The sequence below is a fragment of the Amblyomma americanum genome, chromosome 5 (assembly GCF_052857255.1).
Source record: "Amblyomma americanum isolate KBUSLIRL-KWMA chromosome 5, ASM5285725v1, whole genome shotgun sequence".
Classification (NCBI taxonomy): Eukaryota; Metazoa; Arthropoda; class Arachnida; order Ixodida; family Ixodidae; genus Amblyomma; species Amblyomma americanum.
The window spans coordinates 158,347,359-158,364,520 of record NC_135501.1 but is presented as its reverse complement, the minus strand read 5'-3'; the positions used below and the strand labels follow the sequence as shown (position 1 = coordinate 158,364,520).

Here is a 17,162-nt window from a genome sequence, read left to right as displayed (position 1 = left end):
TAGCCAGCACACCTAAAGTCCTAGAGGTACAAATCATCATCACCATCATCATCACCATCATCATCATCATCCAAGTGCGGCCTTTGTTATCAACTGGATAAACATGGTTCATAATGGTGATGAAGATGATCGACAGCCCTCTAGTTATACTCACGTCTGCAACTCCGACGGAAATTTCTTGGAGATTGTGCGAAGTTACCCTAACGTCTGCTTACAAAGCTTCGCTGGCTCCTACGTAGGGCAATCGACGCGATGTTTCGCGGGAGAGTGCCACCGACCTCCCGGCTTGCGCTAATGAAACTCCGCTCCACGTGCCTCTAGTCTGACCCCTCCCAGCGGGTTTCGCTTAGAAACTGGTTCCGCAAGGGCACACTCCGAGCGCGAGGACTTTTCTCTCTCATACGCAACGCCGGCAGCACAGCAAACAAGGAAAGGCGGACAGGTGACGCGCCGTGTATCGCACGTGCCTGTGTGGTCAAAACAAGCCATTTAATCTCAAGCTGACGCTTCGTTCGGGACGGTGGTAGTGCGCTTCGGAAGACGAGGTGGTGTGAGTGCAATTAGGATGTGAACACAGCGCTTGCTAAAAAGAGTTCCCGTGGTACGCTTGTTTAGGTGGGAGTGCAGAAGCTCATCCAGGTGGTGCCATTGTTTAGTTTCACTGCACGTGAACACTGTTAACGCTGCTGTTTGATGTTTGTTGGTGCATAACTGAGACTGTGTGTCAGTGGTGTTGTGCTTCTGAATTTTGGCATCGGCAGAATACGCGACGGCCTACCACGTAAGTCACGATTGCTTCAGTGCTTCGAGTGATAGCGAGAGAATTCTGAGGTGAAGACGTTTGACATTTCATGCACGAAGACAGGTGCTCCAATGGTTATCTCCTCAACATCTCTAGCTAAACCACTCTGAATCAGGAAAGCAGGAAGCCAATGAGAAGTCGTCGCTGCAGGCCTTTTACTTCTTGAGACCCCCCGTACTCGAGGAGACATCGAAAGGGACGTGACATCAGACGGCGTACTCCGAACAACCACTGCAAGTCGTCTGTGAGTGGAAGTTGCGGACGGATCACGATAGCTCGGTGCTTGAGAGTTACAACCAGAACACCTTTGTTGACATTCGTCCAACAGGAAACTACGTCTGTCTGGAGCGCGTTCTGGAGCTTTGATCGCACTCTAGCCTACCTGCATCGATTGTCGGCCTACATCCTCGTCGTCCACAGCGCAGATCGAAACCGTGCTGGAACAATTCCCCAGAGTGAGACGCAGTCACGGAATACGAACCTCAAAGGCCCGCTCGGTAGAATGACCGCGCGAGAGGCGCACCGCTGATGCGTGCATCAAAAACGACGATTGAATAACGCAGCCGTTGGCAGTGCGCGATTGTTTGCGCACTTGAGCTACGAGAGGCAGTGCCTGGTTTTCTGCGGAAACTCCTGTTCCAAGTGTAGCAAGTTTGCGACATGTTCGCCTGGAGATCATTTCTAAGTGCCGCTTGTATACTTCACCTGTTGGCGTAAGTGGAATGCTTTTCTTGTCGTTTTGACTTTACTGCGTTCCCGCTCTGCTTCACACAGCGTTCCTCTTCCCAAAGTATATCTTGTGTATGACCCCCACGCAACTGACGCTAACAACGGACGTAAGCGACCGACGTTAACGGAAATAATGTAAGGGCAGAAAAACATTCCGCCGAGCAAGACTGTCAAATAATAATAATTGTTTTTTTTTTGGGGGGGGGGGATGGAGGGAGATGGCGCAGTATCTGTCTCATATATCGTTGGACACCTGAACCGCGCCGTAAGAGAAGGGATAAAGGGAGTGAAAGCAAAACTCGTTCCTTCTTCGTACTAATTCCGAATTAGTGCGGGGCGTGCACGAGATAAGTGGAAACTTCATAATAGATGAGTTTAATCTGCATTTTTTTTTCCAAGTCGAAAAGTGTGTAAAGTCATAGGTTGTTCCGCATAGCGTATGGGCGCTAAGTACGCTAATGCGATACAGTCAATCAACTACGTTTGATTCACCCGTACAGTACATTCCCCTTCAAGACAAACGGACGAATGGTCCGTTTTGAAAAAGTTCAAAGTATTCCGGAGCCCTCATCAACGGTACCTCTTTCTTTCACTCACATCTCACCTCTTCCCTCACAGCGTGGTTGCGGTGTTCAGCGAAAAGTGAGACAGTGACAGAGCCATTTCCTTTTCTCAAATCCTATTTTCATGTTGTTTTTTTCACTATACTTCTGCTTCGGTGCAGCGAACAGGGGTGACCACCGTAGAGCAGGCGGGGAAAGTGAATGTCACGTGGAACGTGCGATGAGGGGTGACATGAATTGGTAGGCATTGCAGCCCTCGCGCCAAAGACGCGCGATATTTGAAACGCGCACGTGACAGCCAAAATTTGTTGGAACACAGCGCCGAGGGTAATAGCTCTTTTTCTGAATCATGAATTCTGATATGGCTATAAATAACGGTGAGCTACAAGTTTCCCTTTGAAAGCGGGCCATCAACTGTAACAATTAAACAGTTAGCGAACAGAAATTCGTTAGCAGATTACTAGGTAACATAATTTACTCGCTTTCTGGCGTCCGCCCCCGATGGCAGTACAGTGCTACAAAAGCCAGCTATATAGCTCAAAAAACCAATTTTTAAAAATTCTGGGACACCTTCTGTGAAGCAAACTGTATAGTTCAGAAACGCCCCGCCGCGGTGGCTCAGTGGTTAGCGCGCTCGACTACTGATCCGGAGTTCCCGGGTTCGAACCCGACCGCGGCGGCTGCGTCTTTATGGAGGAAAAACGCTAAGGCGCCCGTGTGCTGTGCGATGTCAGTGCACGTTAAAGATCCCCAGGTGGTCGAAATTATTCCGGAGCCCTCCACTACGGACCTATTCGTTCCTATCTTCTTTCACTCCTTCCTTTATCCCTTCCCTTACGGCGCGGTTCAGGTGTCCAACGATATATGAGACAGATACTGCGCCATTTCCATTCCACCAAAAACCAATTATTATTATTATTATATTTCAGAAACCTTGTAAACTAAAACTATGAAATGTTGGATAAGTAACAGGAGGATGTTCAGAAAGCAAGTGTTCGAGAATCATGAGCCCCGCCGCGGTGGCTCAGTGGTTAGGGCGCTCGACTACTGATCCGGAGTTCCCGGGTTCGAACCCGACCGCGGCGGCTGCATTTTTATGAAGGAAAAACGCTAAGGCGCCCGTGTGCTGTGCGATGTCAGTGCACGTTAAAGATCCCCAGGTGGTCGAAATTATTCCGGAGCCCTCCAATACGGCACCTATTCTTCCTTTCTTCTTTCACTCCCTCCTTTATCCCTTTTCTTACGGCGCGGTTCAGGTGTCCAACGATATATGAGACAGATACTGCGCCATTTCCTTTCCCCCCAAAACCAATTATTATTATTATTAATTATTATTCGAGAATCATGAAACATAATTCTATACCTGCATCATATTGTTTTAAGCAGCATTTGTCATCTTTCAGCGGGAGGTCCGTGCGTTCATTTGGAGATGCACTGGGTGAGAAACAATGCTTTCTTATAGAACTGTGTTATTTGCTCAGGAGCCAATGTGCTTCATCGACCAAGCCGGGGATCCTTCGACGACAAAAGCGCTTCGCAGGTGGGTTGGCAACTGATATCTCTTACGTTATTGCCTCCACCCTTTTTAGCAGTAATTTATTTTGCTTCTTCAGTGAACTACAAACATCTCTCCCGTTCCCCATTGCACAGTGACGGTTTCTCCGTACCACGCAAATTAAAAAAAACGAAGAGCGAAACCTTGTATCGATGGAATCTGTAATTTAAAGTTTAAGACTGTTGCGATTCCTTTTGTACAGGACACACCAATGGACACACTACGGTACTTACAGATCATGTTGGGCTTAGGAGTAGCTCTTTTGGCAGGAATGTGGCACAGCTAGCGGCAGAAAATTGCAGGAAGTGCTAAGTTGTGTTTGCACTCAGATCGATGTTTTTCTCGTGCCCATTGTATACCACAGCGAGCCATACAGGCGCGTCCTATTAACGCGATAGCATTAAAGCGGACTCTCGTAGGAAAAACCGCTCGCGTTGTCACACTAATTCAGGGTTGGTCGAAAGGGTTGTGAGGTCGAACGTTCGGCTGTATAATGAAAATGATTAACACTCACGTTAAATTGCGGCTATGAGATCGTAGCATGACTTAAATCTCATTATGACATATAAGGATGTAAATAACGCTGAGAAGAAAAATAGGGTATTATATAAGTACAAATCGAACCCATGCCCCTTCTGGTTTTGAGTCAGACACGCTACTACTAGGCCAACGAGACGGATTTGTTCGACTTGGTTGAAGGGAGACATTAAGTGTTTTGTGGTGTATTACATAGTCTAGTATGCCGGCTAATGTATGCTTATAAGTGGGAGCACTTAGAAATAGCTACTAATCGAGAAAGTAGCAAAAAAACATTACCATGGTCCCTTCATACCCTTAATCCCGAGCTTAAATGTCCCCCTAAGTTTTGACACAACAAACTATAAGGTTCCCTCTTCTGTTTCGGCCCATTTCAGCCCCTTCTCCATTGTAAGGCAGCCAATGGGGTATAGCCACGATAACTTCCTCGTGGTTCATTTTCTGTTCATTTTCTTCTGTACTTCTTATTTGAAATGCATTTCAATTATTCCACTCATTTTTCGTCTGGTCACCTTTACAACACAGTGACTCAGACAGACAGACAGACAGACAGACAGACAGACAGACAGACAGACAGACAGACAGACAGACAGACAGACGGACGGACGGACGGACGGACGGACGGACGGACGGACGGACGGACGGACGGACGGACAGACAGACAGACAGACAGACAGACAGACAGACAGACAGACAGACAGACAGACAGACAGACAGACAGACAGACAGACAGACAGACAGACAGACAGACAGAGAGGGAGGGAGGGAGGCAGCTGAAGGATGGGCGGACCAGACGGATGGACAGGGCGTATAGAGAGAAAGACAGATAGACAAATAGGCGGCTGGATCGTCAGACGGACAGACAGGGAGATAGGCGGACGAAGAGACTGACAGGCAGACGGACCAGGAGACCGACGGATAGGCAGGCGGATGCGCAGACTGACGGACCCACGTAGAGAAAGACTGTTGAGCACGCACAAACCGCACAAATGCACAAAAAAAAGGGAACATAAACAGGTAAACAAGCGAAAAAGCAAGGAAGCAAGCAAGCAAGCACTAGTAGTCAAAACACAACAAGGTGCTTCGTGCACTGGTATCACTCCTGATGCATTTTTTTTTGTACAGTGCTATGGCCTTCCCGTGCCCTCGACATATCACTGATCGTCGAATGACCGAAATCCCCTTACTGTGGTAAAGCCCACTGTGGCTCTTTTTGTCTACCCGAGGTGGGGTCAAAGACCCATTTCCCAAGCATTTCACCGCAGAGCAGCCGAGCACCAGGCCAGGGGGAAGATTGTATCCGTTGAAAGCCGAAGCCGGTGGGTGCCCGGCGGCATCATTGATCGCACCCCGCACCTCCCGTATACGAGGCGGATGCTGAAAGCATTAGGCCATCTATGCGGTAGGACGAGGGCAATGTCATTACCGATATGGATAGAGAGCAGAGGCAAAGAGCTTTGCACGGATTTATACGGTGCCCGACGTAATCAGGACGCTAATGATGGAGGCAGTGAGGCAGAGGAATTGGACCTCCCGCCGCTAACAAAAGAGGAAGTAAAGAAAGATTTACAAAGACTGCAACGTGTTCCCAAGCGACAATTGAGGGTTGTATAACAGCTGATTTGCTGAAGGATGGCGGATAGACTGACATGCAAGAACTGGCTACCCTATGCAGGCAGTGCCTCACGACCTTGAGCATACCAGAGTCCTGGAAATGCGCGGTTATCTTCATCCTTAAGAAAGAGAACAAAAGCATATGAAAAATTAGACCGATAAGCTTACTGTCAGTTGCATACGATGTATTTAGCAAGGTAATCTGTAATGAAATCGGAGCCACCTTACACTAACTTAACCATAGATTTAACGAAAGGACCATGCTGGCTTTTGTGAAGGCTACTTGACAATGCACCATATTCACTCCAACAATCAGGTGATTGATAATTGCGCAGAATATAACCAAACACTATATATAGCCTTCGCAGACAATGAGAAGAATTCGCCTCAGTCGAAACTTCAGCAGTCATGAAGGCACTGCGGAATCAGGGTGTAGAAGAGCCTGATATGAATGTATTGGAAGATACCTATAGCAACGGCACAGCCACACTAGTCCTCCGCAGCAAAAATAATAAATTCCTAATCAAGGACGCTTTAAGGCAAGGAGACGCAATCTCCAGTACAATTCACTGCGTGTTTACAGGAGGCTTTCCGAGGCCTGGATTGGTAAGAGTTGAGGGTAAGAATTAATGGAGAACACCGAAGTAATATACTATTCGTTGATGATATTGCCTTGCTGAGTAGCTCAGGGGATTTATTGCAATGCATTATCATTATCATAAACAGGCAGAGCAAAGGGCGGGTATAAAATTAATATGCCGAAAACTGAAGTATTGCTCATGAGCTTCGGAGGGGAAGAGCAGTTGACGGTTGCCAGCGAAGCTTCGGAAGTTGATGCGGAGTACATCTACTTAGTGCAGGTAATGACCGCGAATACGGATCACGAGAGTGAAATAACAAGAATAAAAACGGCGTGGAGTGCATTCGACCGGCAGTTTCAGGTGATCATTAGCAGTCTGCGAATGTACCTTGAGAGGAAAGTATATAACAGGTGTATCCTACCAGTTGTAATCCATGGCGCAGAAACGTTGAGGCTGGCAAAAAGAGTTGACCTTAACTTGAAGACAGCGCAGCGAGCTATGGAAAATGATAGGTGCAATGTTAATAGAGGAGGGCGGGTCAGGTATCAAATGAGAGTTAATGACATCCCCGGCAAGATCAAGAAGCAATGGGCTTGGGCACATAATGTAATGCGAGGGCAAGATAACCGATGGTCGTTAAGGGTAATTGACTGGATTTCAAGAGAAGGCAAGCGTAGCAGGGGGTGGCAGAAAGTTAGGTGGGCGGACGAGATAAGGAAGTATAAGGTGGCTGCGGGTGGAAGAGGACAAGTTGAATTAAGAGGTATCCGAGGGTCCTCCGTCCTGTAGTGGGCGTTGTCAGGCTGGTAATGAAGGGTTTAAATTTTTTTTGTAATATTAACGCTGATTTAAGTGTTGAGGTTTAACGCCTCGAATAGCTGCTCATGGGCTATGAGAGAAACCCTAGAAGAGGGCTCAGAATCGATTTCGGCCAGCCGGGGCTCTCGAAAAAGCACTGACATCCTACAGCACTCAGGCGTATTTGAGTTTCTCCCCCGCCAAAATTGGACTGCCGCGGCCGAGATTCAATTCCGCGATCTTCAGCTCACCGACAAAATCCCTTATCCATGGCGCAACTGCGGCGAGTTAGCGAGGGAGTTACGTAACCGTTTCTTCTCTTGTCATGTAATGGCGTAAGGCAATAAGTGGAGAACAAGCAGACCGTATGCGAATGCGGAATGCGCGTTCGAGGTAAAAAAAAAAATTGTTTCTGCGCAGTCGGGCATAACTGGTTAATAAAAAATATTGAATCACGAGGGGACATCAATGCTGTATCTACTGGAATAGTAACATCTGACTGTCTTGAGAGGCAGCGCGGAAATAATTTTTTTTCCCGCAATTACGCATCCCAAAAAGCTTTGTCCATGTCTGTACCTTGCTTCCCATCGTTAAACCCTACGCCTAAAAAGAAAGAAAAGAAAGTGAAGAAATGTCAAACATCGTAGAAACGCGAGATTTGTGGATGAAAACTACAGAGTCGAGCGTTTGTTGGGAAACTGAGGGTTGAAAAGCGAGGGAGGTTCCCAGGGGTAAAACCATCAGAGGGGGGAGCGTTCGTCCGGAATATCGGGGCTCGGTCACGCATGGCTGGTCAGGCTTTAAAGAGACGGTGCCGTGGTCGCTTACGAAACGACCGCCGGGGGATGAGGCGGGTTACGCTCCCGAGCACGTTCCTCGACGGGACCGAGCTTCGCATGCATGGATCAGTGCTCGACCATTCGTGCTATCTTTGAACGAGGTTAGGAGCAAATTTTGCATGCGCCGTTCAGTTTTCAATATCATCGGTCTCTCGGCGCAGTTATAGTTTGGAGGCAGAGATTTATTCCCCGCACTTGAGCAAGGTACGAAGCAAAAGCAAGCAACGCCGAAGGCGCCAATTTGTTTGCTTACGCAGGGGTTCACGCGCAGCCTAGACCCATGTTTAAAAAGGAAACAAAAGTTGGCAAAGTTTAGCGAAATACAACCCCATGGTTGCTCGGAGCGAGTATATGAGTATATTTTGCTTAACGGAACTTTAACCCTTTAGTTGAATTGAAAATGTTTCCAGTTTATTCGCTCCTGGGCAGGTTGTCCAAAGAGCACCATGGCCAAAGTGTTTTGTGGTCTACGCAGGGTGGGGTTAAAGACTTGGCTTAGCATATGTTTTACTGGGGAGTGGACTCTCCTCGCTTGAACTGGAGGCTTCACAGACATGAAATATCCCAGGGGGAGAGGTTACCACTTATTTCTCAGTATAAACAGATTTTAGCACTGCATTTAGAACCGGCCTGGAATAGACACAAGCAAACATAATGCGACAGATTAGTTCCGAAGCAGTGCGTCTTAGATGCAAATAAATGAGCTTTCCTTACACAACTCACGTTGCATAAACTTTTCGTCGTCGTTATACAGACTGTGAGAGAATAAGCATGAGGATAGGGTGGGTGAAGCTTAGAACAGACGCAGAACATCCGGGAAGGTTAACAAGGATCAAAAGGACAAGACGCGGCGTTTCCGTTATTTCTGCGGCCAGTAAGTAATGTCAGTTCAGAGCCAATTCCAGAATTGTGCACTGGAAACCTTTCGCAACGGCTGCTGCAGCCTGCTGATACGCACTATCAGCAAATTGCGTGGACCAAGCCCTCCATCACATGATCTACGTTCGCTGAGCCCAGAGCCCCTACTGACATTACCCTACCTTCAGGGCTCTGGATCTAAGCTAAAATATCCATTTGCTTTCTTTTTGCCTCAAGATCGGCGCTCAGTGAACACTGAACAGTCTCGGTAGACATCGATCCTGAAAACGAAAAGCAAAGATCGTGTAAAATTAAAGCTAGAACAGATACGGGAAATTTGTGATGAAATTCCCTAAGTGGTTGGTTAAACCCCGAAGGAAACCAATCTTCGTTTTCGTTCACTTTTCTTTTTTACTCCCCTTATCGCGCTTTACTCCGTGGCTCCTAAAGAGAGTTAATGCACCGTGAAAGTGGGTTCCTTCACTTTGGCCTTGCCTCGCGCTGTCTCGGCGCTATCAGCAACGTATGCCTGGAGCGCACGCTAAAACCGTCTATAAAACCGTGCACGCTTTTGGATGCCCGCTGGGGTAGAGCCGCCTATGAACCGAGCGGCGAGTTCTCGAACCATTTCTCACCTAAAAGAACAGTTCGTTCTTGCGTCATAAATGCGGTCGGTGTCCTCAGCTGTCGCGATTGGTCAGCGCACCGAAGTGCTCTCGTCCCACGCGGAGCAGTCACCCTGAAGTGCCCTGATCTCAGCGAATCCGGACACTCGTTGGACCTCTTTTGGCTGCAGCTTCTGCAGCACTGCACACATTTAACGACGTAGAGTAAAGAGGAGACGCGAAGGGAGTCGCTATAAAGGCTCTAACATCTAAGCGCGCATTCACGGGAGCCGGACGCCGTGGTCGATGCCCTCTTAACCTTAACGAGGGACCTGTTGGTGCACGCTCAAGTGGTTTGGCGTGTCCCGCGATGACGTCATCGGGCATGCGCGCCCTTTCTGAAAGTGGAATAACGATGATTGGAGGCTGTACCTTTTATGTCGAGCTTTCTGGTTTTCGTGGCGTTTTCTTTTTTTTTCTTTCCAGGCCTGTTTTTTGATGTCGTTGGACGGTGATTCGCGTAGAGGAAGGCATTTCGCGGGGCCCTTACAGACGACAGCTTGAGATGGGCGGGCCGTGTCGCGTTTCATAATCTTTCGGGAAATGGAAGCCACAGCGCCAGTTCGATTAAGCCTGTGTAGTTCTTGGCACATCACGCAAATTGCAGACTGTACAAATGCACAGTATGGTTCCTTCTCGCTAGGGATTGCAAATTAATATCACATGGTCTTAGTGGGATGCAAACCGCATTTTCCTCCATATTTCTGAAAATAAGGCGAAAATCTGAGCTGCCATTAAGTGAAGCAGGCCGTCCTTCTATAAATCAAAAACCCATCCTGCGAAACTGCCAGAAATTTTAACGGAGCTCATGGCTTCATGAGCACAATGTCGAATGATTTTCAAATTTTCTGTTCCTTTATGCATGCGTTATGCTGGAATATGTGTGCGCAGTTCGTTTGTTCTTAGGCATTGTGAATATAACTTCTTACTAATTTCAATTAAACGCATATATCCGTGTGATTATATTTATCAGTTTTTTACACTACTGATGTTTCAACGATAAAATGCTCAAATTTCTGATATTTATCGACGTTTTCATTGCCTTGTCATTACTTTTCTCAGTTTCGTGATGCATACGATTAGAATGTCGTGAACACCTTGCAAACCGCCAATTCACTTTTAGTGCTAACAACATTTTGCCCACATGGGCCTGCCTGCAGAGTTAGAGGCAAAGTTAGGAAATGTGGAGCATTAGGCAGGTAATCAGGTAACTGTAGAAAACGGACCTCTCGCATTGATCTCCATATAATCGCTTCTCGCTTTTGCGGCGGCCACTCTATGCATGAGCACTCCATAATATTATCTCCCCGTCCAACCAATTTGGCTTCTCCTTGGTATTAGATCTGCTTCTTTAAAGACACTAACTGGATGGAGGAGATTGCGGAGGATAAAATTGTCTTTTTCACAAGATGTGGCATCCTCTGGGTAGTAATGAAAATTCGCCTGCTACTGGTTGAAAAGAAATGCACGTGGGAGTTGCTGGCGCGATCTAGTTCCTCAACGCGCCAACTGCGGAGAGGCAAGTGCATGTGCTTGACAGCTGCCGCCATCTGTCGCATGCGCCTGTCACTACCATGAACTGCGCAAGCGAAGTAGGAGCTGGCTGTTCGTTTTCAGCAAGGAGTTTCCCAATAGGAATAGAGGGAAAGCTGGCGGAGGTGCGCTACATAAACCATGGAAAGGCGCAGTAACGCCGGGAAGACGCACTAAAAAAGTGCACTAAAAAGCGATGGGACATGAGCTACTTCCGTTTGCGTGTTCATAATGGATGCGGGTGATTATGTATCAATGAGGCGGATGGGCAGTAAGAGTGGCACGCACTAGAGGAACGCAGTATACAAGAGAAGGCAAACGCGAGGTTCAACAATTTCTGAACACACCTATAAAGACACACATTTTACAGCGATAGCTGTTAGGCGTCCGTCCCTGGTTTCCGTGTCGCCGTAACCGGTGGGTGCGTCACTGTCACTTTCACGCGACTTTCATGTCACGTGACATTATGTACCGTGACGTTGATGTCACGCTACCTTATGTGACAGTCAGCCTGGGTCCCATAAGCCTAGGGGAGGCTCTGTTTGGAATAGCCGCCTGCCAGTGCAGGCGTGCATCACTTGACCACTACACCAGTGCCCCAGGAATATATCCCGAGAACTAAACGCCTAAACAGCTATTGCTGAACATCGCGTTACAGAGTCGTAACCATCCTGTGAGATTTTTTGTATAGCGACAAAGATACCACATACCATCCCAATGTTTTTAATTTATAGACGTCGAGAAATTCACATGTTGTCGTGACTACTCCTGAGCAATATACTAGTATCTGAACGCCTTGCTTCACATGTTGTTCTTTGGTTGAGTATCACATTCCTTTAATATTGGCAAGCTGCAATTCATTACATCAGAGTGCTGCCAAGTGAGCGCTAACGCATATTTATTTCCGGGCTAGTTTCGTTCTCATGCTTCGAACCTGCCGCCACTACTAAGCCCATATTGATGAATCTATACAGTCCCTCACTCTTCCTAGTACGAGATTACCTACAATGAACTTGTTTTTCGAGCAAATTCTGCATATCAATTTCGTTTTTTTTTTCGCAATTCCTAGGCCTGCCGTTGTCCTTTCCAACATGCCCGAAAAGTTTTTGTTTTCACCTTGTGGGTTACTGCGCTGGTGAATTTCATCAGGGAATATGAATTTGCTCAGGTACCCCATATAACTTCTGTACTTAATTAATGCCTACTAGCTCCCTTACCACTTATAGACATACATTAAACAAAAAGGAAAACTATGTTTCCCTGCCTGACTGATTTATCTCTCATTCCAGCGAGAAAATTCTATTTGGAAATACAAACCAAGCAAAAAAAAAAGGGGGGGGCTAGCAAATCAGGAATTTGTAAAAGAGGTTTTATTTTGCATGAATGCAGAATTGAAAATTCAAACTGTCACTACTTTTCAGCTTGAATTGTCTGGCCAGAAGAAAACCTAGTTAAGGCATATTTCTTAATATTAATGAAACAATTACTAAATGAGTTTGAATACTCGTGCAATCAATATAAGCCAATTCAATGGTATTTTCTTTTGCAAAAACAAGCACCTTGTATATAATTAAAAAATGAATTGAGCGCAACTGTTCTCTCTTTGTAACATGTCATTCACGGGTATTGGTTCTTCGCATGCACGACCAGCCTGTGTTCCGGCGGCTCATGAGATTCCGCAGAAATTGGAGGACATTTCCGCGTGGATCTACACTGACCCGCAGTCCCTATTCAGCGTGTTCGCCCGCTACAAGAAGAACTACACCGAGTTACCCGGAACCATCAACATCGGCGACGAAATGCTCACCATCAAGGAGAAGATTCACAGGGGTGGCTTGTGTGAGCGTGCTTTTTTTTGATTAGTTATTATCGTTTTTATGGCGATGCAACCACGAAATGAACAGCGTGTTTCGTACTGCTGAAATTTCCACTGTGGTCGGCGCCGATTAGTTGGAGCACCATATACAGTGGTAACGGCTGACAGACGCGAGCTGCTCCTCTATTTTGCCTCCTTCATCTCCTCTGAAACTGTACTTGTTATTGTGTAAGAATTGTATTGGAAAATGAATATTAATGCGAGAGCGCGACTCTTCGGGGTACAAGTTTCGATATCGATGTGGATTAGACAATGACCTTCATTGCCTCACAAGATCAAACCGAACTTGACTGCGTGGAGGTACGGCCGAAGCTATGCCAGTATGACCACGTGATCATATCACTATGACCATTGGGTACCTGACCTTGACCTTACACCTTCATCTTTGATCTTGACCTTGACATTTTATTATAGATAATGGGCACCCCATCGACAATGGCCTCCAATGCCTCACAAGGTCAAGCCGAACTGAACTGCGGGGTCTTATGGCCCAAGCTATGGTAGTATGACCACGTCATCATATAACTACGTCCATTAGGAACCTGACCTTGACCGTTGACCGTTGACCATTGACCTCGAAATCTGATTTGAGGCAGTGGAGACCATGGTTAACAGACCTTTCGCTCGTACAACTAGGTTCAAGCCACATTGAACCCCAGCCATTATTACAGAACTGGGACTATAAATTTCTATTCTCATCTGTAGCCCTATTTCCTGTCTTCCCCTGCTATGTTTTATAACAGTAGCTGTTACAGGCCCGTTTCTATGGTTCAGTGTCGGCGTAGTTGTCATATTTGTGGTAGTATAGCCAGCGTAAGCGGAGGGTGATAGCTTGGTAACGGGTGGTTACCTAGGAAGACGGGAGAGGGTTGGAATGACATCACCCATAGCCTCACTGGAACGAGCCATGGCAAAGCACCACGCTGTTTTCCGAGAAGTCATGTTTGACAGCGTAGTTATCTTTCCTCGTAACTCCTTCCACTGCTGCGATGACCTCTCAAAATACGTGTATAGACTTCGTATATCATAATCAGACACTGCTCCAACATCTGGAACACATCTCCAGCCCCTACACAGCTCACATGGCTTCCCATGTCCAGCATTCTTGGACAAAAATATTGAATATTGCAAAATTGTAAGGCACTGATACAGGAATATTAAAGGCAATGATCCATTTTCACAAATGTTGCAAAATCTTTATTTCGTAGCGTTTTCATCCCTCGCATCGAGCAGTTAAGACTGCCGTAGAAAACCAATGGAGAACGCTTGTAGCGATAGCAAAAATGTTAACAGCAAAAACATTGAAGGCCGCTGACGGGTGATCTGCGGATATATTGATTTTTATAGCGAAATCTTACAATATATGAAAAGAACTGCGCTCATAAACTCCTTCCCATCCAAAAATCCTTTCGTTCAGAATTGTTGGGTATGTTCATGACTATCAAGGATTGGGAGAGAAGAGCTACTTGAAGAACGAGTACGTCTGGAGAATAAAAAAAGACTGGTCTAAAATATGCATACATGTATGCATGTCGCTCTCAAATTATGTACCTCGCTATAAAGAAAAATGAAAATACTCCAATAGCTGTTGCTGAATCCAACGTTACGCATTGGTAACCGCCCTGTAAGTTTTTTTTTAATACTTGGAATCCACTACGTTTTTTGTGCCGCGCATTACTTTAGTCGCCCATGTCCTACATGAAAAACGGCAGCATTAAAAGCTCTCTGCTCCATCTCGTGGTACAAATACTTATGAGATGACGTTCGATAGCTTGGGGCTGCCCAAAAAATTTCAAAATAAAGATTATGAAACGACACTTTTGTGAAAGCTTGGGGCGTTCGTAACACTGTCATCTGATGTGAACGCTGCATGTGGAACCGAGACTGAAACGTGACCCCACGCTTTCACGAGACGACAACTCCAGTCTCACTTGAAAGCGCCATCCGCATAACTGTACGCAGGGACGGAACGGATTCTGCTCAAGATGCCCAAGACGTTGCCCGACGAGCTGTTGCTGGTGCAGTCGTCTAGCAACGTAGTCCATGTTGATCGCGACAGGGCCGCGCACGACGTGACTTACATCACCTGCCTGGGAGTTGCGCCTCACGACCGCAAGGTGGGAGGTGAGTTGCGGTGAAATATTTGGCCGCCATTGGCGATTAAATTTTTTTATAAAACAGGTTTGTTGAACGCATTGCCTTGGAGTTAACAATTGGTGCCCCTTTGGGATCGCCGTTTTGACACCAGTGAATAAGTTGCCGGCGGAAGGATGAGGCTACAGTTGGATACAACTCAACAACGAAGCGGCTTTTCCCAGTCAATGCACCTCCTTCCAGCCAATGGCGTCGGCCAATTGTCATGACCCTGCTAGCGTGAAAATGTAGGGACCGGCGCCAGAATGGAGAGAGGGGATACTATCCCCCGACCATGGAGGGAGGGAACCATCCCCTTTCATCTGCTACTCCCTGCATTGTTACGCATGCAGGCTCATGAGAATTCGCCGACGCCATTGGCTGGAAGGGGTCCTGTGACGGGGAGAAGCCGCTTCGTTCTTGAGTTGTATCAGACTATAGAGAAGGCGCTGGCACAACGCGCGCGAAGCCGCTCCAGGAGAGGAGTGATCAGTGACTCCGTGGAAATCAGTCAGGTCAGGAATAGGATACTTGTCAGAAAGCAGCGATAATGCATTCACTGACCGGGGGAAAAGATGAAGATGTCAAGTTTCGGAACAAGGAAATCCTGAGGACTTCGTAACGTCATTTAAATCTTTCGACCTGATCATTCATTGCAACGAAACGAGTGATTGCTAATCCCTGATGGAGTCCTCCGCCTTGCTGAAGATTTTAGCTGGCTGACGGACACCAAGACTGGGGGACCTTGGTCCCAACCTTCGTCTGCTAGGCAAGCAATCAAGTCGCCTGTCAAAATATTTAAGAGGCAGAGGACTGAGTACCAGACTTTAGACCCACTCTAGTTGTATTCTTGTTACGCAATAAAGGAGAGAATATGGCTACGTTCGCAACTGCCAGCTGAACTTTCATTACTCTTTCACCCCCTCTATACCCTTCCCCGCGTGTAGGCCTACTGGGCATTGCCTTGGTTAATCTTTCTGCCTTGATTTCTTCTCTCTCATATGGCTGGTGATGATGATTATGATGACGATGATTGAGATGATAATGCCTTATAGCAAGCACACGTTTTTTTCTCACCTGGTGACTGAGAAAGCAAGCGATCAACACCTTGTCTCCGGACGTACATAGAACAGTCATGTAAGGAGGGTAATTGGAACAGGCGCCGCTAGTCGTGAAAGGACCCCGTTTTACACAGACAAGCTAAGCGTAAAGAACCTGCATCGCCTCGTATTCCCTTTGTCAGGCTAATGAGGCAAGGTGGAGCTTGTGGACCGCTGCTTGAAGGTCCTCAAGATCATTGCTTAGCCTGCCCTACCCTACTACTCTATGCCGCTGTCGCACGTGGGGGGTGGGAAGCGCTTTTCCACCATAGCCCATTGTGAAGTTGTAGTTGGAGAACGTAAATTGATTACTTTGGAGGTTTACTGAGTTAATAAAGGGGTGCTACAGTATGTTAGTTTCTCCATTACCGCCTGCTCGCGCCCTGAGAAGGGTTAATAATGATAAAGATAAGAATAATAGCATCATAGAGGTGAGCCTTAATATCGCCTTATATTACACGCCTTAGTCTACAATAAACCTACAGCGGTAACAGATATCAAGGGGACACTGTGGTTAACTGCAACCGATTTTTGTTTCCGGTGAAATTAATTTCGCGACTTTTTTCTGTATGCCGGTGTTTGTTCGGCAGCTAAGTGCGTATTTATTACAGCGAAGAGTTGTTAAGCATCTCTTCGCCGCACCCGAAGGTGATGAAGGTAGCACGAGGCGCATGCACATATCGTCCGCAGACGACGAAGGTAGCGCGAGGAGTGTGCAGGTGGTCGTGATAATCGGCTCCGTCATCGGCTACCTCCGCATCGGAAGTCGATGACGGAGCGTCGCAGCCGTTGCTTTCCGCTGAGCGCAAACAGGTCCACTTCCAAGTGGCACGTGTATCCGCCGAAGGCACCGCACTCTGCGCCGCTTAACAGCGTGAGATCACGCCGCATTTTCCCCCTACTGCAGTTTATGCAGGTGCGTAAATTATTTCACAGTGATGTTCAGAATGGCATCCCCGCACCGGTGGTGAATGCCATG

At 47.0% G+C, this 17,162-nt stretch overlaps 1 protein-coding gene across 1 annotated transcript in view; it reads left to right on the top strand.

Annotated features, from left to right (window-relative positions):
* Positions 1-399: 399 nt before the first annotated feature.
* The window catches only part of LOC144132845 (uncharacterized), a 38,376-nt gene continuing 21,613 nt past the window's right edge, over positions 400-17,162 (top strand). The window contains exons 1-4 of the mRNA XM_077665541.1: positions 400-1,515; positions 3,576-3,634; positions 12,725-12,913; positions 14,913-15,074. Coding sequence (XP_077521667.1) covers positions 1,463-1,515; positions 3,576-3,634; positions 12,725-12,913; positions 14,913-15,074 — 463 coding nt within the window. The 5' untranslated portion in view covers positions 400-1,462. The remainder of the gene's footprint in view (positions 1,516-3,575; positions 3,635-12,724; positions 12,914-14,912; positions 15,075-17,162) is intronic.